The sequence below is a fragment of the Felis catus genome, chromosome D2 (genome assembly GCF_018350175.1).
Source record: "Felis catus isolate Fca126 chromosome D2, F.catus_Fca126_mat1.0, whole genome shotgun sequence".
NCBI classification, from domain to species: Eukaryota; Metazoa; Chordata; class Mammalia; order Carnivora; family Felidae; genus Felis; species Felis catus.
This window is the reverse complement of record NC_058378.1, coordinates 35354071-35366968: the sequence shown is the minus strand read 5'-3', so window position 1 is coordinate 35366968 and position 12898 is coordinate 35354071. Positions and strand designations below refer to the sequence as shown.

The 12898-nt window shown below is 37.0% G+C and overlaps 1 protein-coding gene across 7 annotated transcripts in view; it reads right to left on the bottom strand.

Moving 5' to 3' along the window:
• Window positions 1-12898, bottom strand: part of KAT6B (lysine acetyltransferase 6B) — a 199588-nt gene that overhangs the window by 63878 nt on the left and 122812 nt on the right. For all 7 annotated transcript variants that reach the window (XM_045040177.1, XM_019813329.3, XM_045040176.1 and 4 more), the window contains one exon: window positions 2154-2262. In XM_045040177.1, the coding sequence (XP_044896112.1) occupies window positions 2154-2262 (109 nt within the window). Of the gene's footprint in view, window positions 1-2153; window positions 2263-12898 lie in introns of those variants that run through there.

Genomic DNA, 12898 nt, shown 5'->3' with positions numbered 1-12898 from the left:
TCAAAGTATAAAGGAGATCAAACCTCTCCTTTGGCAGGTCTTCAATCTGGGAAAGACGAAGGAGATTGATTACATCAGAAAATCTAAGATCTACCTGTTTAGAATTACACCTTTATACCTTGTGAAGGAGGCCTTGAAGTTATGATCTGGTAGATAATGATCTCAAATTCCTTATCAACTCAAGTAAGTGTATCAGCAGAGGTAAGGAAATATATGAAGGGAACTTTTCTTCCCACATTTAAGTGCACTTTTAATCTGTCTCGGCATCCAGACAAATAGATACACTAAAAAAAAAAAAAAAAAAAAAACCAGTGAAGGTAGTTTTTAAAGTACCACCTTAAAAATAACAAAGGGTAAACCCTAGACAAGTGAACACCACTAAACTGATCAGGCAGTTAAACAAAAGAATAATTCATTCAGAATGAGCCTCGTGAGAAAACCCAAAAGATAACTCCAGAGTCAGAAGTGATGAGTGAGGGACTACTTTACCAGGATAAAACAGGGAGATTGTAGGGTTGAAATTTATTAAACTGAACATACAGATAATGTTTCCATGCCCTTTTGTCACTATCCATGATACCATGGGAAGGTAAAGAATTTTAATGAATCTGTAAAGCCCATCAAAAAGACTGTCAGAATGCATTTCTCAGGCAGAGTTTGAAATGTCTTATTTCCAAGGCTCTCCCTTCCTAGAAGGGTCCTGAAAACTGCAGAACCACATACAGCCTACCAAGTTAAACCTTTATAGGAGGAGGGAGAATCATTACACAACACTGTCATTCCTCAGCATGAAACATTTCCTCTATCCAACCATCAAACAGCTGTCAAAAATGGTGATAAGATTTGAAATTACTTGGAGCAATCAAGGACAATAGCAAACATGGCAAATAATGACAATGGCTGACATTTACAGCACACTTACCATAGTTACTGTAGACCCTGTGCTAGGCTATTTACCTGTGTTCTTTCATTGAACTCCCACAAAATCCAAGAGGTAGGTGCTACCATTATCTAATTTTCTAGTGATGAAATCAAGGCACAAAATAGTTAAGTAACTAGGGCAAGGCTGGCTCTTGAGTTTGTTCTTAACCACTACACTATACTGATTTCCTAAATGACGGTATTCTGTGGCTTTTTGCAGGCTTGCTGTTGTTCTTAAAGATAATTATAACTACAGAAATACTTGCTTATGAATGTTAAAATAACACTGTGGGGGAAAAGTGATAGAAGAGAGAAGAACAGAGAGAAGGAAATTTAAAGATGAACAAAGAGATTATTTTTTTAATCCAATTAACTGCCACTCAGTCGGCTGGAGGGTCTGTGTGTGTATATGCATACATACAACTAGAGAGAGAGAGAGACAGAAAGAGAGAATGTAGGCAACTATCATCTAATTAGCAAGAAGGAAGACCGGCTTGGTAAGTACAATTTGACTTTTATTTTCCATTTTAGAACTGGAGATGTGGTCTTAAAAACTCAGATTGAGGAAAAAGCACAGGTGACAGCTACTTGACAGCATCCTGAATACTACAATTTGCCAACGATTGGTCCAGTGTCCTTACCCAGCAATTCCTTGATTTCAACATCGCCTTCTTTATAGACCACTCTTTTCCTATCTTATTCTAGGCAATCTGAATTTTTTCATGCCTGATGATTTCTTGACTCTGTCCTGCAGTTTCCAGAACACTGTCCCTTTCATTCAGAGTCACACAGAGCTGGGTTGTAATATTATATTTCACCAGTAGGTGTCATGACCTGAAACACTATATATTCCAACTCCAGGCTCTCTGAAGTTGAGACTGCAGATTATATAAAACAAGCGATTCTAGTTGTTTTCAGCCTGAAAACGTAGAATTCTCTACACTGAATTTTCCTGCAAAATACTCCACATTGAGTTACCAATGCTGGTATGAAATCAAAGCTTAATTATAAATATTACTACTACTACTACTACTACTATATAAACATACATGGTACCTTTATGTCAGTGCTAATATAAACACACATTTTCCCTCTCTAGTTGCACTTACTTATTAAATTTAAAACCTATGCTATTACAAATAATTGCTTTAAAAAACAAATGCAGTTTTGATAGAGATATAAATAGCATACAAGTTATAGAGGAGCAACTCTACAAAAAAAACCCAACTTACCACTACTGCCACAATCTGCACAAGATAGGAGCTCTTCCGGTTTCTTTTCACGATTTGATTCTTTAGTCCCCAAACAGAAGCTACATATCGGAATGGGATCGGCACGGGGCTGTGACAAAATTAAAATGAAAAAATACTCAGTTTTCCATTTCAAAATTAACGACAAAATATTAAACTCAAAGCTTCTTATGTATTTCCTTAACAAAGAGAAACTGCTGAGTAAGGGATACAAAACAACATTTTCTAATTTAAAAAAATCTCTTCAGTCATTTGATGCTAAAGTATTACCTGAATAATGCACTGAAGTATAATAGTAAGATTCAGAAGTAATTTATAGTAAGCCAATGAAATCTAAGACCTTTATATATTATATAACCTTCCTGAAATGAATATTATTAAAGACTCTTTTCAGGGGTGCCTGGCTGGCTCAGTCGGTAGAGGATGTGACTCTTGATTTTGGGGTCATGAGTTCAAGTCCCACATTGGGTACAGAGATTACTTTAAACAAACAGATTCACTTGAAATATCAGTTGTTCCCATAATCCATATGCCTATAATAAATTGATTCATCTATTCAGCATTATAATTTATGAATACCATCTAATTAGTTCAGATTGTTTAACTAAACTTTGTCAAATGTTCTAGTGCAGGCCACTACTATTCATCTCTTAAATTTTTGATATACAATATTGGCATGTTGTTAGGTGACATAATAAACAAGAACTTTAAAATGATGTCAGATCACTTGGGAAGCTCAAAGGATCACTAACAAGGTCTTTCTGGCACCAAGGTCTTCCAAATTAAACCACACCATGCCACACAAAGGAGATAAAGTCTCAATCTCTGACATCCCCACATTAATAAAATAAAAAACAAAACATTTGTCTAATCCCCTAGGTACCCCCTGCCTCTGAGGAAACTGCTGTTAACAATGTATAAGTCTGCATATACATCTCAGTGTCTGCATTGTTATTTATGACTACCAGTGATGCTAATATTCCCATTCATATGAATAAGTTGACTGTGTCTACAGATCTGGTCACATTTATTTTGAACAGCCAAAACTGTATGAAAATTAAAATTTTATTGCATATTCCAAGGCTTCACACATGTTGTCTCTAGCCATCTGAATGTAGCTATATGTATTTATATTTGAATTTCAAGAATCAAAAATTCAGGGCAAGAAAAGTTAGCATAATCATAAATCTTTTTAATGTAAATTAAGAATAAGATTTTGCAAGGTCTAACTTTTTAAATACGTATCAGCACAAAATAAACCCTTATTTGTTCAGCTACTCTATCCCAAATGCCTAATTAATACATTGCCTGATACATAGTAGGCACTCAAAATATATGTTAGCTGAATAAACGGAAGGAACATATGCTAGTTAAAAGAAGAAACCCTCATCTCTAAGATATGATTTCAAATGGTTATAATGATTCCAACAAATGTCTTGGTTCACTGTGAAAACATGTCATCAAAAAACACAATTCATCTTATGACTGAGGATGTGCAAAATTGTTCAATATGATTATTAATTTCATCATACAATGTGAGTATTCATTATCTTGCCCTTATTTTCAGTTTAATTTGTTCTCTTAATATGCACAGGCTTTAATTTCTGAAGTAGCTATGCAAATGTATTTTTGTAGCCACATTTAAAAAGCAGAGTATAAAACACTTTGTACCAGAAAAACCAAAAAAGACAAGCAACAACAAATTGGTCACTGACTCCAGCCACAATTTTTTAAATGCCAGATAATCAGCACTGCATAATTATGGATCCATAGTTATTACTTGCAACTGCTCAACTGTAGTACCTTGGGAACACTTTTGTTCCTTTAAATAGCAATTAAAAGAACAATCTGGTTTTAAAGTGACAACATTCCCCTGATAGATTCTAGCTAAAACCCAGTCCTTGTACTAATGGGATTCCTGCTTTCATTTGATATAACAATGCTCAAGCCATTGCTGCCATCCTTGCGGTGATAAATAATTTACAAAATGTCACATATCATTCATGCAATGAAACAAATCCAAATCTGCAATCCCATTTTTCTTTCCCTGATGAATTTTTAGCTGTGAGAAAGACATGGCCATCAGCCAGCACTCGTGCTCATTTTTCGTTTTTAACTAAAGGTAACACAAAGGACAAAGGTTGCTAGTAGTTCATGGCCAGAAAGACTGATGTCCCACACTCTGCCCAATAATAGAAAGCATAGATGCTATCACTTCACGCTACATTCAAGTGAACCCCACCACGCTGATGTATGCTCACAACCATTTATTTTAGGGATAACTATCTCACAATACTCTATAAAACCACTGCATTATACAGAAATGTCTGCCCTGCTGAATTATTGATAATTCAAAGCACTTTTTGCTAACCTCAGTGTAGCCGAGTCTAATTAACTTTAAAAAATTGTCACTTGTAAGAAATGAAACTTTTACAGTAATGCATGTAAATGGGTCACAAAATTATTATGATTCACTATTCTCAATCAGACTTCATATAAACTGTTTCAAAAAATAATCCCTGGTAATAGATTAAAATGGATTGCAGTCAGAAAGAGGTCTGAATAAATGGCAATTCGATTCTACATAAGACCACTGCAGACAAATCATATTTAAGAGGTCTGAAAATGAAACCAAACATCTCCTAACTCTTAATCACTTTCTTTGAAATTTCCTAAAGGTACCTAACGTGTTGATCACATTTTCTTATCAACATTACTGAAAATTTCAAACTAATCTGGAGAATTAACATCCATGGATAGGTTCTGACTCTGCAACCTGCTCAGGAAGCAATTCCTCCTCATCTCCCGTGCAAAGGTCCTGGTGTAGCTGATAGGTTAGAGGTCACTTTATACACTATCTCATTTAATTATCTTAACAATTCTGCCAGAAATATTTATACAACACCCATTTTAGGGAGGCAATTGAGGATCTGAGAAGTTAGGTAGCTTTTCTAAAATTGCATGAGTTCAACTGTGGAACTGGAATTGAAACACAACTCTGTGTTCACCAAAGCAAAAAGGTAGCTTTACAATAGAGATACCTGCTTAACCAAGTGATCAACACTATCACCGTACATGACAAACTGACATCATGTGCCTCCCAAGTGTTGCACTAAAGGATTCAGCACAGCCTACGTAGTATTTTTGCTGAATTATTTACCCTGAATCTAATCATAAGGAACCAATCAGGCAAATCCAAATTTAGAGACATTCTGTAAAACAATTGGCCTGGAATCTTTGGGAAATGTCAATGTCACATAAGACCCAATAAAGCACAGAACCAATTTAGGCGACTAAGGTGGCCTGAAAACTAAATACAGTTTGTGATCCTTGTATAGATTCTGGATTAAAAATAATAATAATACCCACAGCTATTAAGGACATTATTTGGATAATGTGGGAAATACATAAAGCATAGACAATATATAAATTAGGTAGAACATAAATTTCCTACATCAACACAATTGTGTTTCTATGGGAAAATGTCCTTATTCTTAGCAATCATGTGCTAAAATATTTTGGAGTAAAGTGTCCTGATAACTTTGGCTCAAAAGATGCAGGGAGGGAAATTGTGTATTTGTACATGTATTAAAGGTGATAAAGATTGGTGAGTCTATGTAAAGGGTACATGGGTGTTCAACATATTGTTCTTTCAATTTTTCTGCATGTGTACAATTTTCCAAACAAATTACTGGGGATGGGGGTAGGGGCTAAAACAGTACCCCTTCCACTATTAAAAAAAGATCAACAATGGATTATTATGTAATTGGATTACAAGCATTTATAAAATAAAGAATCTCAATCCAATTAATGATTCACAGGCAATATAGAGGACAGAAGAACTGTCAACTCATTATAGTGTTGGTGCAAGTACCAACACTCTCGAGGACAAATGACCCAGTTTCCTTCAACAAATAAATTAAAAGGGAGACACACTGAACAAGCAAGGAAAAGAGAGCAATACATATGGAATAAGAACCAATAGATTATCCTGATAATGATTCAGGTAAATTATAAAATAAAACAAAATAGGATGACCTTTTGAAGGAACTGGGGCTAGTCAGCCTCGAACAGATTGCTCGGAAGGGACAAGGTAGAAGTCTTCATCCAGGGAAACTTGCCATGGCTCCGGAATATAAACTTGAACAGAGCTTCTGGTAGAAGGAGTTAAACTTTCCAACAGAAATGTCCAGAAATCGAATGGATTGTTTTTAATTGCTTTCTTTATTTTATTTTTAAAATTTTTGGTAAATTATACACAACACAAAATTTAGCACATTAACCATTAAAAAAAAATTTTTTTTAATGTTTATTTATTTTTGAGACAGAGAGAGACAGAGCATGAACGGGGGAGGGGCAGAGACAGAGGGAGACACAGAATCGGAAGCAGGCTCCAGGCTCTGAGCCATCAGCCCAGAGCCCGACGCAGGGCTCGAACCCACGGATGGCGAGATTGTGACCTGAGCTGAAGCTGGCCGCTTAACCGACTGAGCCACCCAGGCGCCCCAGCACATTAACCATTTTTAAGTATACTGTTCAGTGGCATTAAGTATATTCATGCAACCAATACCACACCCATCACCAGAAGTTTTTCATCTTCCCAAACTAAATAAAACTGTCCCCATTAGATTCTAACTCCCTATTTCCCCCCTTCTACTTTCTGTCTCCATGGGTTTGACTATTCTAGGTACCTCATACAAGTGGTATCATACAGTCTTCACGGAATGGATTATTTTGGGATGGCCCCTGTAATCGGTAGAGACCATGGAGAGGCTGGATGGGCTCCATCAGGACAGTGAGGGTACTACAGTAGACAAAGCAACCTCACACAAATTGGAGATCTGGGACTCTTTAAAGGTCCCTTCAAGATCAGATATTTTAATGGTTCCATGGATGGATAATATCTAAGGCTCTTCCCAGCTCTGCTCTATTTCTTTTTATTGATTCTATTTTACTTAAAAAGATATTTTAAAAGTCCTCAGCACCCTTGACCACAAAATAAAATAACCTTTTCTGAGAAAACAGGCTTTAATTCCAATTAAATAATTGGATTAATTAATTCAGATAATTTTTAGCTTTATATTTGCTTATGGCTACTTTTGTTTCTGCCCTAAAGGAAACAACACGTTTGTAAATCACATCAGTCTAAGTAAGTAAAGAAAAATAAAAGTTCATGCTAGATTGGAGCCAGGTGCACATCCTCTTTGACAATGACACAAAAAGAGGCTCTGTCTCCATGATGTCCAATCACAATGATCAGGGACACAGCTCTCTCTTTCCATCATCCCCTATGGAATGATTCATCTCGAGTCTTCTAGAACCTTCTTAAATCTACTTATAATACACACCATTTAAGTAGTTCCAAATGTTAAAAACAACTCAGCATTTTTCATTCATCTATTCATACTTACATCATTATAAAACCTGGATTTAAATATTGATCTTTGAACCTCAGGTTTCCTCATCGGTAAAATAGGGCAGCACAATAGTGTCTGCATTGTCTGGCTCTGGGGTCACTAAAGTCCAAATGTGAATGTGTGAAAGTACTTTGTAAACTATAAAGCTCTATTCAAATATTATGATTATTGCAAAATTCACTTTGTTTATAAAAATAAAAAGAACAAACAACTTCAAGTCCTTAATAAATATCAGTACAAATGAATTGTTGTGGAGTTTAGAATTATTATATAATAGACTTTGACTCTGTGAGTCTCCATGATAAATATTAATTTTAGAGGGTTGTTATGTGTGTGTTTTTTTTAATGAATTAATCAAGGAATAAAAGAACAGGATAGAAAATGTCTCAACTGAGAGCCAAGAGGCCTGATCTAATAAAAGGAAAGCTCAAAGAGAAAAGAAAAAGATGCCCAAGGAAGTAAGGCACAAATACAAAATTGTAAATGAATACTACCACAAAAGTAAACAAAGGCGAACATAAATCCTTTATACCTAAGTGTCAAGCAGTTCATCTTTGGAGTATTCTCAACACTTTAGCTCAGACAACTTAATTCAGTAACTCAGAATGAGTTGTATAAAAAGGCTCTTCCGTATGCATGTCTTTAAATTGCACCCTTTTATCATCTTGTACTGAAACCTGAGGTTTAGGTAATGCTTTGCTGTTTACCAAAATGCTTTCCTCAAGTGTCTCACTAGTGACAAACACAGCCTGTGAGACAGGGCTGTGGTAAATTCAAGACCTCCCTAAGGTCACATAACTATCAAGACAGAAAGACCCATTTGGCTGACTGCAAGCCCTTTGCTCTTCCACTTTCCCGCGGCTGGTCCCTCATTTCCTTTGGAGCTTGATTCAGATATCACCTTATTGGAAAGGCTGATCCCTGCCCATTCTCTCTCTGAAACTGCTTTCCACCAGCACCACTCTGGGTCCCCCAGGCCTTACTTTATTTTTCTGCATAGCATTCCTTACTGCTAGACATATTGACAAATTCTATCATTTGCCTATTTTGTTTCACTTACTGAACTATCAAAGCTCCATTCTGCGGGCAGAGACTTTGTTCACCCCTGTAGCTCCAGCTTCAAAGTACATTTGTTGAATAGATGAACAAACTGCTTTTAGGTCAGGAAGTGGATCCTCTGGTTCAACAGGTTCCAAAGAGTATTGTCCTTTAACATACATCCTTAATAACTATAATACGACATGTAAAGCAGTCATCAGTGGCAAGATGGCTTCCATCACTGTCTAATCTGAAGGCTTTTTTTCTACTCTCATCATTTATAATGAATGACTGTTTGGGCACAATTGTACTTTTCTGGGTATAACCTGACAAGACAGAACCAAAATTTAAATATCAGCTGGAAGGAAATTATCTCACCACAATGGGTTGGGGCTTGCTCAGCGATAAGTCACTCACTATAGGTTATATATAAAATAGATCTGAGGCTGTGCCAGTACCTAATTGTGAGCCTCTTTGCCTTTCTTCCCTCTTAAGAAAGAATATAAAAGGGGCGCCTGGTTGGCTCAGTCGGTTAAGCGACCCTCTTCCGCTCAGGTCATGATCTCACAGTTTGTGGGTTGGAGCCCCGCGTCAGTCTCTCCGCTGACAGCTGGGAACCTGGAGCCTGCTTTGGATTCTGTGTCTCCCTGCCTCTCTGCCCCTCCCCAACTTGTGCTCTGTCTCTGTCTCTCTCTCAAAAATAAATAAACATTAAAAAAAAAAGAAAAGAAAGAATACAAAAAAAAGTAGTAATAGTCAAGGAAGATGAATACATTGCAGTGAGAATAACAAAATTATAACCAGAGCATTAAATCCGTTCAATTTATTAAAAACATTTTACAATTTTTTTTTAGATTTTTTAACGTTTATCTATTTTGAGAGAGAAAAAGAGAGAGAGCAACTGGGGGAGGGGCAGAGAGAGGGGGAGAGAGAGAATCCCAAGCAGGCTCCATGCTAAGCATGGAGGCTGACGCAGGGCTCGATCCCACAGCTATGAGATCATGACCTGAGCCAAAATCAATGGGTGGCCACTTAACCAACTGAGCCACCCTAGTATTTTACAAACTCTGGTGCTTTATTATTGGTAGTGAATAATTTCCCACAAACTTCACAACTGATAGCAGTGGGACAAGAGAGGTTGAAAAATGTTTACATTGTTTTTAGGGTAACTTTTTTTTTTTTTTTTTGGCCACTTAGGTACTCTGCTTGATACCTACCAAATAAAGAACTAGATTTCATTTTCTGCCACTTAACCCACTTATTCAACTGATCAAGCCCACTTCTAATTAGGATATAGATCATGCACACTCAGGATTTCCCTCTAGGGCAATCTGCCGTAAGATGTAGTCTATGGAAATACACTAACTCTAAAAGTAGAGACTTCCTGTGATGATCTAAAATGTCTTGAATTTTAAGAGGATTATCTTGTTCCCATCGGCATGTGCTACACTGTGGTCAGTACAGCCATGCCTCTGCAGGAAGGTTTGGTGACCAGCTCCCTTTCATGGCAGTATCAGGACTACTTCAGACCCTTCAGCGTCACAACAGAACCTTGTTTGTAACATGTCTATTGCCATTTTCTCTACACAAACGGACCCTTTTGTTTTACTCTAAGGCTGTTCTTGCAGTTCTATTATGAATTTTGACCTCAATATATGTCTAAATAATTTTTTCCAGAAGATAATTGGAGATACACTTAGTGTAAGACTTTTCACAGGCAACAATTTTACCATAATTTTACACTTACCATATAGATTTTTATTATATCGCCTCCCCTGCTTATTATACTTCTCTGTGGGTAATTGGTTCTGTGAAGGAGCACTACATTATCCCCACTGGCTCTGGATTGAGTTTCTGCATTACTCTGGGCAAAAGGATTTATTATTGCTAATGTATGGAGATCTTAAATGTGACTACTGTATTTTACCTTCTTGTCACCATGAAGAGGGTTCTCTGTATTTTAAGAGTGACAAGTAAATTAAATCTAATAAAATAAAAATACTTAAAAGCATCACTATACATATCCATAAATATGTCACTTCCTTTTTCATTTAAACAATCACTTAGAAACAAAAACAGTATCAATGACCAATACTGGGAAATGCGCACAATCAAAAGGCTAATTCAAAAGTATAAAACATTAAAAGCATGGCCAAAAAGAAATAAGAAAAGGAAGGAGGGGAAGACTTTCTAAGAACCTCAGCCCCAACAGTTATCAATTGTGTGGAGCTAATTGAAATGCTCACACTGTATCTGTAGTCTAGAACTTGTTCTAATTAGGCAGGTATGCCATTTATAAGAGTGCTGATTAAGGAAAGTGATTCTATTGGAAGGAATCAAATCTAATCTGGTACACTGCATTTAACAATAACATCTCATATTTTGTTGTTGTTGTTATTTGTTTGTTTTTGCTTTTGGAGATAAAGCCTACAAATTTGAATGGGGGTGGGGAAGCCAATGAAATAATATTGGCTTACCCAGCATCTTTAATTTCTTATCTGGACAGGGACTTACTTGGCTTTTAAGATTTCATCTGAACATCTCTCCTCCACCCTTACCATTAGAAACTGCAGATACTGCATTTATCTTCTTAAAAGGGATCAAAGTCTGATTCAACACAGCTGGAAATTCAACACATGGTTACAGGAAGTCTGCTTAGGATTTACAAACTATTCTGTTTGGCAAGCATGTCACAATATTAGCAATATAATATAAACTCTATTCTAGGTTTTGAAAAATGGAATTTTAAAATCAATTCATATTCAAGTGTCACAAATCTTTAATGTATTTTTTCAAACTTCATTATTTTTTAGAGCAGTTTTAGGTTCACAGCAAAATTGAAGGTACAGAAATTTCCCATATTCCCCTGCCCCACACATGCATAGACCACCCCCCCCGTCCCCCGCCCCCGCTATTATTAACATTTTCCACCAGAGTGGTACCTTTGTTATAAGTGAAGAACCTACACTGACACATCATTATCGCCCACAGACTACATCAGGGTTCTCTCTTGGTGTTGTACATTCTATGGGTTTAGACAAATTTATGATGACATGTATCTACCATCATGGTACCATACAGAGTATTTTCACTGCCCTAAAAAATCTGCCTATTCAGGACACCTGGGTGGCTTAGTACATTAAGCATCCAACTCATTTTTTTTTTAAGTTTATTTATTGAGAGAGAGAGAGAGAGAGAGAGAGAGAGAGAGAGAGAGAGAGATTGATTGAGAATCCCAAGCAGGCTCTGCACTGCCAGCACAGAGCCTGATGTGGGACTAGAACTCATGAACCGTGAGATCATGACCTGAGCCAAAACCAAGAGTCGGACACTTAACCAGCTGAGCCACCCAGACACCCCAAGCATCCAACTCTGGATTTTAGATCAGGTCATGACCTTGTGAGTTTGAGCCCCACATCAGGCTCTCTGCTATAAGAATGGAGGCTACTTTTTGGATCCTTTGTCTCCCTTTCTTATCTTTCTTTATTGTATCCATTGTTTTACTTTTTCCAGAATGTCTTATAGTTTGAATCCTATAGCTGGCTTCCTCAGTTGCCCCAAGGCATCCATTTTAATCTAGATGTAGTGCCTACTAGTCCACCTAGGCACAATGTGAATCACAGCCATTCTCATTACCAATTCCACCAAGAATTGCTACATTAACTGCTCAGGGGACACACAGGCTACTGAGTATATTGTAATTAGATCCAAATAGGGAAGTAGAGTGAAGAGAGGAGACACAGGTAGGTGGATATTAACAAGCTAGAAAAATCACGTTAGTCACTTTGTCAATATTATCACCATCACCACCACCACCGCCGCCGCCCCTGGCAATGTTCTGCATTCACAGAGTTTTATATGTCAGTTGAGATGCTATGTACTATTCAATAAGTTACTGATGTTTACTCGGCATCCAACTATGCCAAACAGAATATAATTGGTACTCCAAGTGCTTGTTGTCACAGAACCAACAGAAGTAGTGTAGTTCCTTTAACATACTTAATTCTCAATTGCCCTGTGGGCACATAAACCATCTGGTGTGCAGAATTTCCATGCCCTTGACTTTCCTGCTTTTGTTTTTTCCTCACTTTCAGACTATCTTTGACCCTTTCAATTACAGGAGTCATAAGCGGTAGGAAATGAGGATTGTTTGGATAATCACTATCTGAATGTCAAGAGCTCTGACCTTGTTTTTTTGGAGTCTGCCCTAAACCTCTTTGTGGTGGGGATTCTAGATCTACTAATGCTTTAGGTCAGGCACCACCCAAGCAC